This window comes from Neoarius graeffei, chromosome 18, assembly GCF_027579695.1.
Source record: "Neoarius graeffei isolate fNeoGra1 chromosome 18, fNeoGra1.pri, whole genome shotgun sequence".
NCBI lineage: Eukaryota > Metazoa > Chordata > Actinopteri > Siluriformes > Ariidae > Neoarius > Neoarius graeffei.
Window position 1 is genome coordinate 21,918,275 of NC_083586.1, and position 13,832 is coordinate 21,932,106.

Here is a 13,832-nt window from a genome sequence, read left to right on the forward strand (position 1 = left end):
ATGAATAAAGTTGTGCTTTCTTGCTTGACACAAACAACCATTTGCACTCACGGTCAATTTAGAGCCACCAAATAACCTGCATGTCTTTGGACTGCGGGGGAAACCGGAGCACCCAGAGGAAACCCATGCAGACACGAGGAGGGCGGCCCCATGTGGACAGTTGGGGGTCGCGCCTGGAGGACGCTCTGGAGGCTTGCAGTGGTGCTTTTGTGGCTGGGGACTGCAGCTGACTTGCTGACTTTGGGCCTGCGGTTGTCGTGAACGGTTTTGCGCTCGGGTTTCCGTCGGTGGGGGGTTTATAGCATCAACGAAGCGGACTTTATGTTCTCATCTCATTATCTGTAGCCGCTTTATCCTGTTCTACAGGGTCGCAGGCAAGCTGGAGCCTATCCCAGCTGACTACAGGCGAAAGGCGGGGTACACCCTGGACAAGTCGCCAGGTCATCACAGGGCTGACACATAGACACAGACAACCATTCACACTCACATTCACACCTACGGTCAATTTAGAGTCACCAGTTAACCTAACCTGCATGTCTTTGGACTGTGGGGGAAACCGGAGCACCTGGAGGAAACCCACGGGGACACGGGGAGAACATGCAAACTCCGCACAGAAAGGCCCTCGCCGGCCACGGGGCTCGAACCCGGACCTTCTTGCTGTGAGGCGACAGTGCTAACCACTACACCACCCATTTGAACAGAGCTGTGTTATAATATTACATTCTGCACGGAATTAAGGAGTTTTTTTTTTTTTTTTCATTTTAAAAGCGCATCTATCCTGGCAACTGCTGACGTCAGAACATAACGGGCACGCTGCGTCGATGCGCGTTCACGGTAGCGTGTAGATACAGCGCGCGCACCTGCTTTATTCTAAGACGTGGAAATAAGAGGAAGGCAGCAGGGGGGAAAACTCATCCCCTCCCTCCCTCCCATCTCTCTCTCTCTCTTTCTCTCTCTCTCTCGCGCGCGCACGGGCACACGGACACGCGCGCGTGCACAAATCTAACGGTCCCACCCCACACAAATTCTCATCATCTGTAAAATAAAATGGCTTCAGGAGGTTTAGGAGAGAGTACAGTGATCCAGCTGGGCCTGATCAATGCAGAAGACAAGTATTTGACCGCAGAAGCGTTCGGCTTCAAAGTGAACGCGTGCGCCACGTCCATGCGTAAGAAGCAGGTATGGACGCTGGAGCACGCCGACCAGACGGGAGAGTCGAGCTCGGTGTTCCTGCGCAGTCACCTGGGTCGCTACCTGTCTGCCGACAAGGACGGGAACGTGACGGCTGAGTGCGAGCGACCCTGCCAGGACTGCCGCTTCTGCGTGGTGGCGCACGCCGACGGCCGCTGGTCTCTGCGCTCCGAGGCGCACGGCCGCTACCTGGGCGGCGCCGAGGACCGCGTGCTTTGCTCCACGACCGATGAGAAGTGGTGCGTGCATCTGGCCACGCACCCGCAGGTCAACCTGTACAGCGTGGCGCGCAAACGCTACCTTCACGCGCATCCCGGGCGCGGCGAACTCGCAGCGGACCGCGATGCACCATGGGGCGTGGGCTCGGTTCTCACCCTGGTGTACCGAGAGCGCCGCTACCACCTGCAGACCGCCGACGGCCGCTTCCTCGCCAGCACCGGCGCGCTGGTTCCTGAGCCACGGAACGACACTGGATTCACGCTGGAGTTCCGCGCGGGCACCGTGGCGTTCCGGGACGCCGCAGGGAGATACCTGGCGCCCTCCGGTCCGAGCGGCGCGGTCAAAGCCGGTAAAAGCGTCCGTGTTGGGAAAGATGATGCGTTCGTGCTGGAGAGAAGCCGCGGCCAAGTCGTGCTCACCGCCAGCAACGACAGGAACGTGTCCATGCGTCAGGGTGCGGCTTTTATTCACCGAAGTGCTCACCTTTTACAACCCTTTCATCCATAATGTCCACCTCTCTCTCTCTCTCTGTCTCTCTCTCTCATGGCCATAATTTTAGGAAACTAGAAGATATCAATCACCTCCATAATCAAACCAAAAATGCATGAGCTCATTAATTATTTTACATCATGCATCAGTCCTCTCAGGTGAATAAGCCTGTTTTGTTCAAAGCAGACCTGAATCCTCAGGATTTTTCTTTAGGCCGATAAACACAATGGAAGAAAAAAGGTCTAATATATCTCATCTCATTATCTCTAGCCGCTTTATCCTGTTCTACAGGGTCGCAGGCAAGCTGGAGCCTATCCCAGCTGACTACGGGCGAAAGGCGGGGTACACCCTGGACAAGTCGCCAGGTCATCACAGGGCTGACACATAGACACAGACAACCATTCACACTCACATTCACACCTACGGTCAATTTAGAGTCACCAGTTAACCTAACCTGCATGTCTTTGGACTGTGGGGGAAACCGGAGCACCCGGAGGAAACCCACGCGGACACGGGGAGAACATGCAAACTCCGCACAGAAAGGCCCTCGCTGGCCACGGGGCTCGAACCCGGACCTTCTTGCTGTGAGGCGACAGCGCTAACCACTACACCACCATGCCGCTGGTCTAATATATATATATATCTATATATATATCACAGTGCAGTTTCCATCAAATCCTGCGCTCTGATTGGCTAGCGGGCAGGTCCATATCCTACAGTACGGACCCCGGTTACGGACCTCTGGCGACTCGCTCGTTCACAACAACAGCAAACGTAGTAGCGTTTTTTGTCAACATTTATCTTTTTTAAAAAAAATAAGATTTATTTATAAGATTATCAAAAATCTTATACATTTTTGCCAGCATTTCTCAGGAGAATAGCATTAATTTTACAGCATGGATAGCGATAACGACAGTGTTCACAGCGAATGCGAGTTTTACTACTCTGAGGAAGAAGAAATAAAAGAAAACATTTCAGGAGAAAGCTAAAAACCTCGAACTGTTGCTAACGCCGAGCAAAAACATGTCTGAATCCTGAATGACTCCTATTTGTATAAATAGGGGACTACACAGGCGGCAAAATGTAGGTTTTTTTGCTGCCATGGAAGTGCACTTGTATACCGAGGAGGAAGCCATTTGCATTACAGCCGTGAATGAGGATTCAAAATGGCGGCTCGGCTCGGTTTTCCCTTTCGGGCGCTCTCGTTTTCTGTTAGAATTTAGTAAAGAAAAAAATAATATATTATTTACCAGCTTAAGGTCGGTCCGTATGGTGAAATACCGTGACCTCGGCCTTGAATACTGACCTCGGCCCAGAGGGCCTCGTTCAGTACTTTCAAGACCTCGGTCACGGTATTTCACGATACGGACCTCCCAGCTGGTAAATAACATATATGTATTAAACCTATTTGGAAAACTGATTTCCGGTCCGGGATGCTTGTCTGTGATTGGACAGGCCATAAGGTAGATCATGGGGGTGGAGCTTATGGAACATGGGCGTGAATTGGGTCGGGGTTTAATTAGTGAAGCAAAATTCAAGCCTTGAATTGACCTACTTACTTGAAAAAAAAAAGCACTAATCATACCTCCCAGCTGGTAAACAGCATATATATATCTACAATCGATCTACTTTTAATAAAAGTTCAAATAATAAGTTCAAAACGGTGGTGTAGTGGTTAGCACTGTCACCTCAGAGCAAGAAGGTCCTGGGTTCGAGCCCAGCGGCTGGCGAGGGCCTTTCTGTATGGAGTTTGAATGTTCTCGCCGTGTCCGTGTGGGTTTCCTCCGGGTGCTCCGGTTTCCCCCACAGTCCAAAGACATGCAGGTTAGGTTAACTGGTGACTCTAAATTGAGCGTAGGTGTGAATGTGAGTGTGAATGGTTGTTTGTCTCTGTGTGTCAGCCGTGCGATAACCTGGTGACTTGTCCATGGTGTACCCCGTCTCACCCATAGTCAGCTTGCCTGTGACCCTGTAGAACAGGATAAGCGGCTACAGATGATGGATGGATGATATGCACTTTTAAGTAATAAGAAACAGCTTTTTTAATCATGCATGAAAGGGAAAAATATTCATAACATTCATGCATGTGTTAAAATGCCAGAATTGTTCTTCAGTTCGTATAGAAAAAAAAAATCAGTCGTCCTTGTGGATGAACTTTATATAATGTTTTTTTTGCACCAAAATGAACTAATCCATCATTTTCTACTAGAAGGATAAGCCTGGATGAACACTGTGCTTTAATGGATTTACTAAATATTAAAGGTGCTGGGTGTAAGAATTACACAACTGGCAAATTCATTTTCTGTACTCCAAACAAATAGGGGGCAGTATATCACCAGAAAGATGAGGTGTCCACGCCTAGCTTAAGAAACAAGGAAGTGCACAGTCCCCCTCCCCTCCCTTCTCCCAAAGGCACCACCACTCTGATAGAATTATCACTCAGCCCATATAGTGTAAGACTGTTTTTTAGTTTAATTGTACAGACATCAATTATTTAAAAAAAAGCCAGTTACTAACAGGCAAAATTCGACCAAATGGCTAAAACTCAGAGATCCGGTCAAGAGAACACTGCTGTCTTATAATCTTCACGTGTAGCATCATGTTTGGCAGAATCGTTTTTTTATCCATAATGCAACTGATCAAAACCCACTGCCTATGATTCAACGATTCAATAAAATAATCACATAGCTGAAGGCTTTGTATTTTGTTTGGCTTGATAATTGGGCCAAAAAGAGATGTGCCACCTGAGCTTTGTGAGAATGTGGTCTCGCAGTTTGCCGGCTTGTGAATTAGCAGATCTTCCACACAAGCACTGCAAAACCGTTCATGAGCTTTGAGGGATTTATAAGTTTTAAACTCATGCAAAGTGTATGCACTCAGGACAAAAACGAGATAGTTTAGTATGTGGGTGGAGGAAGTGCATCCGAGTCTGTTATGCTGGTTTTTCCAGATAGCGTTGTTAGGCATTGCAGTTCAGTTTCTCCCAGTAGGATCCCTTTTCTTTTTTTCCCTTCTCCAAAAATCCAACAAACCCGACACACAAAAAATAGCAACTACAAATCCACATTTTGTCGCCGGGTTTCTGCAAAATGCAGCAGTTCATTTGCTTCTCTTTTCTTCAGTCTGTAAAAAGAGAGCTGCAATTTCTTGTTGAATATTTGTACAGTCAGTCGCACAACAGCTTTTCCCCATGGCACAACCCCGATTCCAAAAAAGTTGGGACAAAGTACAAATTGTAAATAAAAACGGAATGCAATGATGTGGAAGGTTCAAAATTCCATATTTTATTCAGAATAGAACATAGATGACATATCAAATGTTTAAACTGAGAAAATGCATCATTTAAAGAGAAAAATGAGGTGATTTTAAATTTCATGACAACACCACATCTCAAAAAAGTTGGGACAAGGCCATGTTTACCACTGTGAGACATCCCCTTTTCTCTTTACAACAGTCTGTAAACGTCTGGGGACTGAGGAGACAAGTTGCTCAAGTTTAGGGATAGGAATGTTAACCCATTCTTGTCTAATGTAGGATTCTAGTTGCTCAACGGTCTTAGGTCTTTTTTGTCGTATCTTCCATTTTATGATGCGCCAAATGTTTTCTATGGGTGAAAGATCTGGACTGCAGGCTGGCCAGTTCAGTACCCGGACCCTTCTTCTACGCAGCCATGATGCTGTAATTGATGCAGTATGTGGTTTGGCATTGTCATGTTGGAAAATGCAAGGTCTTCCCTGAAAGAGACGTCGTCTGGATGGGAGCATATGTTGCTCTAGAACCTGAATATACCTTTCAGCATTGATGGTGTCTTTCCAGATGTGTAAGCTGCCCATGCCACACGCACTAATGCAACCCCATACCATCAGAGATGCAGGCTTCTGAACTGAGCGCTGATAACAACTTGGGTCGTCCTTCTCCTCTTTAGTCCGAATGACACGGCGTCCCTGATTTCCATAAAGAACTTCAAATTTTGATTCGTCTGACCACAGAACAGTTTTCCACTTTGCCACAGTCCATTTTAAATGAGCCTTGGCCCAGAGAAGACGTCTGCGCTTCTGGATCATGTTTAGATACGGCTTCTTCTTTGAACTATAGAGTTTTAGCTGGCAACGGCGGATGGCACAGTGAATTGTGTTCACAGATAATGTTCTCTGGAAATATTCCTGAGCCCATTTTGTGATTTCCAATACAGAAGCATGCCTGTATGTGATGCAGTGCCGTCTAAGGGCCCGAAGATCACGGGCACCCAGTATGGTTTTCCGGCCTTGACCCTTACGCACAGAGATTCTTCCAGGTTCTCTGAATCTTTTGATGATGATATGCACTGTAGATGATGATATGTTCAAACTCTTTGCAATTTTACACTGTCGAACTCCTTTCTGATATTGCTCCACTATTTGTCGGTGCAGAATTAGGGGGATTGGTGATCCTCTTCCCATCTTTACTTCTGAGAGCCGCTGCCACTCCAAGATGCTCTTTTTATACCCAGTCATGTTAATGACCTATTGCCAATTGACCTAATGAGTTGCAATTTGGTCCTCCAGCTGTTCCTTTTTTGTACCTTTAACTTTTCCAGCCTCTTATTGCCCCTGTCCCAACTTTTTTGAGATGTGTTGCTGTCATGAAATTTCAAATGAGCCAATATTTGGCATGAAATTTCAAAATGTCTCACTTTCGACATTTGATATGTTGTCTATGTTCTATTGTGAATACAATATCAGTTTTTGAGATTTGTAAATTGTTCCATTCCATTTTTATTCACAATTTGTACTTTGTCCCAACTTTTTTGGAATCGGGGTTGTAGATCTGTTTACTATCCCCCGCCGGCCGAAAGGCCCGAAGGGGGATTATGTCGTGGCGATGTCCGTCTGTCCGTCCGTCCGTCCGTCCTGGGAAGGGTTGCTCACCTTCTGAAATCAACTCCTCTCACAATTTTTGGAAGAATTTCATGAAACTTGGCAGGATTCTTTGTTATATGTCGGTAGTACGCATATTGCAATTTCGTTAAATTGGGTCACATTTTACCAGAGTTACAGCCCTTGACTAACAAAATGATACTTTGACAATTTCATGAGAGTGTGTTTTCCTTCTGAAATCAACTCCTCGCACAATTTTTGGAGGAATTTCATGAAACTTGGCAAAAGCCATTGTTAGATGTCGGTAGTACGTATATTGTAATTTTATTAAATTCGGTCACATTTTCCCAGAGTTACAGCCCTTGATTAACAACCTTGTACTTTCACAATTTCATGAAGGTGCGCTTGCCTTCTGACATCAACTCCTCTTACAATTTTTGGACGAATTTCTCGAAGCTTGGTGAAAGGCATTGTTCTATGACGGTAATGCGCATATTGCGATTTAATTTCATTTGTGAAAATTTTCCCAGAGTTTTGACCCTTGATTAAATAACTTGTGCTTTGACAATTTCATGAGGGTGTACGTTCTTCTGAAATCAACTCCTTGCACAATTTGTGAAGGAATTTCACCAAACTTGGCAAAAGGCTTTGTTATACGACGATTATACGCATATTGAAATTTCATTTAATTTGGGAAAATTTTACCAGAGTTATGCGCTTGATTATTAACACACTTGTACTTTGGCAGTTTCATCAAGGTGTGCTTGCTTTCTGAAATCAACTTCCCTCACAATTTTTATCCCCCGCTGGCTGAAAGGCCCGAAGGGGGATTATGTCGTGGCAATGTCCGTCTGTCCTGGGAAGAGTGCTCACCTTCTGAAATCAACTCCTCTCACAATTTTTGGAGAAATTTCACGAAACTCTCCAGGATTCTTTGTTATATGTCGGTAATACACATATTGCAATTTCGTTCAATTCAGTCGCATTTTACCAGAGTTGCCAGTGGGGGATATTGTGCTCTCAGAGCACTCTTGTTTTGTGTGTGTGTGTGTGTTCATGGTATATTTTTTGTGTATTCACAGTTGACCACTAACGCTGCCATTCAGAAATTCTACCCCAAAAGACAACTTATGATCAAACTTGTGTCTTAAATAGTTATCTGATTGGTTTATTGTGCTTTCAGGCGTAGATCTGTCAGCCAATCAGGATGAAGAGTCGGATCAGGAAGTCTTCCAGATGGAGGTGGACCAGGAGACGAAGCGCTGTGCTTTTAGAGCCTACAATGGGAAATACTGGAGTCTCACTCCAAGTGGCGCGATCCAGTGCACTGCGTCTGAAAAGCAAGTCACTAGAAATGCAGTTGAATTTAACATCACAGATACATTAGCATACATTTCTCACAGCAATGCTGAACTCTCGATTCTGATTGGTCAGATTAACTTCCGACTGATAACAGGAGCTATGTTTCCGTTATTGTTTCTTACATGTAGGACACATGCTCCACATAACAATTGTTTTGTATAAGACGTTTATTCAACATTTGTGGAAGGACTCTTCATCGTCAGCGCTTTGTAACAGTCACTGAATTTTCTGACATCTTCAGGATGGAGCAGTTTACGCTTCTTTGCGGTTTCTCAATAAAATGACAAGCTGCGAGTTTTTCGGTTGTATTAACTTCAAGAAAGAGAATAAAGACAGACTGGTAAGGGAACGAGCATTTATAGCTGCTATAACAGAAGTGAGAACGGGAACGAACTTGCTTCACTGCTGTTTCACGACAAACAGATAAAAAGTATGATATTCTTAAAGAAATCAAGATTACAGTCAGCAAATTGCTATGGTGTAAGAGGAATAAATAAACATGCTTTTATAGGAAACTAATTCACTTCAGGGTGATAACAGTAACTTAAAGTGCTGATGACACGTTTTTGACATCTTTGGCGATGTTTTATAACATAAAAAGTAATTCCCGATGATCCATATATTAATTCACGAAGGCGCCTATTTGACAAGTTATGATAAAAAACGCGGCTATTTGGGCAAATTTGACGGGGCTGCAGCACCCAGGAGACGAATGAGGAGGAGGAGCTATATGACGTCAGCGAAAGAACCTTCCTCCTAACTTACCAGTTTGTTGTTGATGCGACAGGTGTTCAGTTTATCATTATTAGTATTATTATTATACATTATATAGTTATTATGCCTTCGCGTTGTGTTGCCGGCTTTTGCTCCAAAAACCCACAAGGATGGGGTAAGTTTATTCAAGTTTCCCAGAGATCCCGAGCTGCATGCGAAGTGGGTGAAGCAAGTCAGGCGCACTCGTGACAAGTGGGAGCCCTCACCAACATCCGTCCTGTGCTCTGAACACTTCGATTTGGATTGTTTTGACACCCTTCCCAGCTTAAAAGAATCTCTTGGGTGTTCAGTTCAGCACAAACATGTGTTGCTACCATCAGCAGTGCCTACACAGTGTTGCCAGATTGGGAGGTTTCCCGCCCAGTTGGGCGGTTTCAAGTGCATTTTGGTGGGTTTTGAACATATTTTGGGCTGGAAAACGTCAGCAGTATCTGTTGCCAGATCTGTTGCCAAATACTGCTGAAGTTTTCCAGCCCAAAATATGTCCAAAACCCACCAAAATGCACTTGAAACCGCCCAACTGGGCGGGAAACCTCCCAATCTGGCAACACTTCCAGTATTCCGGAGGGGGTCTACTAGTAGCTACGCCGGATCCAAAGACAGTCCTCCTGTCAGAACATGTGTTGTGAAACGACATAAGATAAAGGTACGTAGAGCTATAGATTCTACATGATAATCATAAATGTAATCATAAAGTCGGCGTGATATCAGTCATGTATTTGCTTGTGAAAGCTTGCGGCTTTCATGTAACTGCCGCCTAGCAACGAGAGGCAAAGGGTAAAGAGGGTAGGCTATCATAGATTCTATTCGGAAGAGATCAACACAATTCTAGACTCCCAGAAGAGGAAGAGCTAGCACTAGAGAGTTCACCGGCGTTTTCATACGCCATTTCCATTGAGTAGAACAGCCAGTGAACCGCAGCGTGTTCTTCCGCTGACGTCACAACATGGCCGCGAGCCACGGACCCAGTTTTCTTGCGCTGTGCAATTAAAAGTTGGATATTCGCGTAACAACAGCTTCTTTTCACGTAATTATAACAGAAATCTAACATGTTTGCCATGTTGTATAGTTTATTTAAGAAATTGCATAGAGTCATGTTCGTGTCGTCAGCACTTTAAATAATTCCTGACTAAACATTATGCTAATCACTGCGCTCATTTATTACAGATCAGCCAGCTGCTTCTTTGAGTTGGAGTGGAAAGGAGCGAAGGTCACCCTCAAGGCCAATAACGGCAAGTACTTAGCAGCCAAGAAGAACGGCCAGCTGGCAGCCTCCGTGGACTCTGCAGGTGTGTGTGTGTGGAGTGAATACATTTTGTTAACAGCAGACAAATGCTTACAGTTCTAAAATCAAGGCTTCTCGTTCTCTTGTTGCTGTCTCAGAACTCTTTTGAATGTCGAATTGTTCTTGACATGTTCCGAGCATTCCCATTACACAAAATAATGTGGATCTGGGAGCATGGCTTGTGACCACCATGGATGTTGTTTGTGGAAACAGGTGAACAGGAGGAGTTTGTTTTGAAGCTCATTAATAGGCCGTTAATAGTTCTGCGTGGGGAAGACGGCTTCATCGGTTGCCGTAAGCAAGGCACCGGAACTCTGGACTCCAACCGTTCTTCCTACGACGTCTTCCAGTTAGAATATAACAACAACGCCTACTGTCTCAAAGGTAAGGTGTGATGCGTTTTTTGTTTGTTTGCTTGTTTGTTTCCCCCATGTTGGTAAGGTGTGATGTGTTTTTTGTTTGTTTGCTTGTTTGTTTCCTCCATGTTGGTGTCTACCGAGTTTCTTTACTAGTTGTTTCAAGACAGACTAGCCTCATACAGCTGGAGCATCTATTTTGAGGCGAGATGTAAGTCGGTACATTCAGTGTGGGAAATTCAAGATTGAATGTTTAATGCTTGGATCAATACACACAAAGAAGGATAATCAATACTAAACAAACAGGAACACAGGGACGACACAGAAAACCAGACAAGCCAAGAACACAACACTCAGAAATGCTGAATACTCTTGGCAAGACTTCGCGACGATGAAATGGAAACACCATGTAATAAGTAACCAAATTAATTACAGGCTGAAACGCAGAACAGGTGCACACATTACATTAGAGAAACAAATCAATGATAAGATGTGGGCGGAACCAAGACAAAGTGCATGCTAGCAACAATAAGGCAAATCATCTCTCTCTCTCTCTCTCTCTCTCTCTCTCTCTCTCTCTCTCTCTCTGTCAGACTCAACAGGAAAATATTGGATGGTGGAGGCCGATGGTGTCGTCGTGAGCAGCAACGCCACTCCGGTCTACTTCCTGTTCGAGTTCTGTGATTATAACAGAGTGGCCATTAAGACACAGCAGGGCCTTTATCTGAAGGGAGACCATGCTGGGGTGTTGAAGGCTAATGCACAGGGTATCGCTAATGCTACACTGTGGGAGTACTGATACACACCTACACACACACCTGACTGTGAAAGCGACTTACCCTACGTTCACGCTATCAAGTGACAGGTGGCTATTCATTTTCTACATAAACGTGTCACCGATTTCAACTCTAGTTCCTACCTGCAGTTAGTTCCCATTCTCTGTTCGTGCTCAAAAATGGTAAAGAACGTAGTTTCGTCTTCTCCTTAACTCTCATTAAATGTGTATAAAAGACCTTAGGAAGAAAATAAAGCTTGGGAGGAAGTAGCAGAGATCATTGATGCTTCTGGTGAGTGTGCGTAGCTAATACAGGTTTGCTAATCTAATCTAATCTAAGAACAAAGCTAGTACAAGGCTGAGCACGTAACACGTAAATCAAAAAGTACTTTTTTGTTTAAGTAGATAGTTTTAGATATCGAATATATACAGTGCTGAGCGTAAATGAGTGCACCCCCTTTGAAAAGTAACATTTTAAACAATATCTCAATGAACACAAACAATTTCCAAAATGTTGACAAGGCAAAGTTTAGTATAACATCTGTTTAACTTATAACGGGAAAGTAAGGTTAATAATATAACTTAGATTACACATTTTTCAGTTTTACTCAAATTAGGGTGGTGCAAAAATGAGTACACCCCACAACAAAAACTACTACAGCTAGTACTTTGTATGGCCTCCATGATTTTTAATGACAGCACCAAGTCTTCTAGGCATGGAATGAACAAGTTGGCGACATTTTGCAACATCAATCTTTTTCCATTCTTCAACAATGACCTCTTTTAGTGACTGGATGCTGGATGGAGAGTGATGCTCAACTTGTCTCTTCAGAATTCCCCATAGGTGTTCGATTGGGTTCAGATCAGGAGACATACTTGGCCACTGAATCACTTTCACCCTGTTCTTCTTCAGAAATCCAACAGTGGCCTTAGATGTGTGTTTAGTCATGTTGGAAAAGTGCACGACGACCAAGGGCACGGAGTGATGGTAGCATCTTCTCTTTCAGTATAGAGCAATACATCTGTGAATTCATGATGCCATCAATGAAATGCAGCTCCCCGACACCAGCAGCACTCATGCAACCCCACATAAGGACACTGCCACCACCATGTTTCACTGTAGGCGTCATGCATTTTTCTTTGTATTCCTCACCTTTGTGACGCCATACAGTTTTGAAGCCATCAGTTCCAAAAACATTTATCTTGGTCTCATCACTCCAGAGTATAGAGTCCCAGTAGTCTTCATCTTTGTCAGCATGGGCCCTGGCAAACTCTAGGCAGGCTTTTTTGTGCCTGGGCTTTAGGAGAGGCTTCTTTCGTGGACAGCATCCACGCATGCCATTCCTCTGCAGCGTACGCCGTATTGTGTCACGGGAAATAGTCACCCCAGTTTGACTTTCTACTTCTTTAGATAAGTGCAGTGAACTTGCATGCTGATTTTCTTCAACCCTTCTCATCAGAAGACGCTCCTGTCGAGGTGTTAACTTCCGTGGACGACCTGGACGTCTCTGTGAGATGGTTGCAGTTCCATCTTTCTTAAATTTTTGTACCACTTTTGCTTCAGTATTCTGACTGATAAATAAAGCTTTGCTGATCTTCTTGTAGCCTTCACCTTTGTGGTGTAAAGAAATGATTTTCTTTGGGGAATTCTGAAGAGACAAGTTGAGCATCACTCTCCATCCAGCATCCAGTCACTAAAAGAGGTCATTGTTGAAGAATGGAAAAAGATTGATGTTGCAAAATGTCGCCAACTTGTTCATTCCATGCCTAGAAGACTTGGTGCTGTCATTAAAAATCATGGAGGCCATACAAAGTACTAGATGTCACGGGCGCAGATAGAGGGTGGGACGGGTGGGATTTGTCCCAACCAGATTTAAATTCACCTCGTTCGGTCCTCCCCACTTATAGGGAGGAAAAAACGTCTATGCTGTCTTTCTTTGCATAAGGCAAACCTCATGGAAAAATCAAAAGACTAATTACCATTCGGTTTATTGAGGTGCACAGCAGTACATACATAGTTGCAACAACTCACATAAAACAAAACAAAGACTAATATTCGGTTGGTTGAGCTGCGCAGACTGCACAGGTTGCGAGCTCAAGCTTGGTTACTATGGTTACCCACAGCAAGTTTGACAGGCATATCGGGGACAGCTCCTAGTTCAGGACCCCAACACGGCATGATGAAGGGTGCCAAACCGAAAAGGCAGAAAACGATTGCATCGTTTTTTCAAAAAACAACGACTGTAAGTAAACTGTGCCTTACTTTATCATATCACCTTGCAATTTTTTGATAGTCTGTTCAAAGTAATGTCGTAGTGAAAGTAAAATCGTACGGAGTAGAGATGCCTTTCTGGTAGCCTCCTTCTTTCGGTGGTAGCCTGTAGATACAGTGCTCAGAAGGCAGTTTTAATGTTTAATCTGGCGTTCCCTGCCATAATTTCAGCGAGCATATTGTTTCATAAGGAAACTTTGCGAAGAGTTGTTGACTGACTGCCGCTCACGCAACACACAGGCATAGTTAGAAA

At 44.5% G+C, this 13,832-nt stretch overlaps 1 protein-coding gene across 1 annotated transcript; it reads left to right on the forward strand.

The window, feature by feature from the left end:
* Positions 1 to 1,047: 1,047 nt before the first annotated feature.
* Positions 1,048 to 11,331, forward strand: fscn1b (fascin actin-bundling protein 1b). Its single transcript, XM_060899440.1, has 5 exons — positions 1,048 to 1,864; positions 7,939 to 8,095; positions 10,059 to 10,180; positions 10,390 to 10,560; positions 11,126 to 11,331. Exons 1-5 carry the CDS (start codon positions 1,048 to 1,050, stop codon positions 11,329 to 11,331), a joined length of 1,473 nt encoding a protein of 490 aa, XP_060755423.1.
* Positions 11,332 to 13,832: the final 2,501 nt, after the last annotated feature.

Coding starts and splice junctions, on each gene's coding strand:
- fscn1b (XM_060899440.1), top strand. CDS start 1,048: ATGGCTTCAGGAGGTTTAGGAGAGAGTACAGTGATCCAGCTGGGCCTG. Junction 8,096..10,058: donor CAGTGCACTGCGTCTGAAAA/GCAAGTCACTAG, acceptor CATTTATTACAG/ATCAGCCAGCTGCTTCTTTG. Junction 10,561..11,125: donor CAACGCCTACTGTCTCAAAG/GTAAGGTGTGAT, acceptor TCTCTCTGTCAG/ACTCAACAGGAAAATATTGG.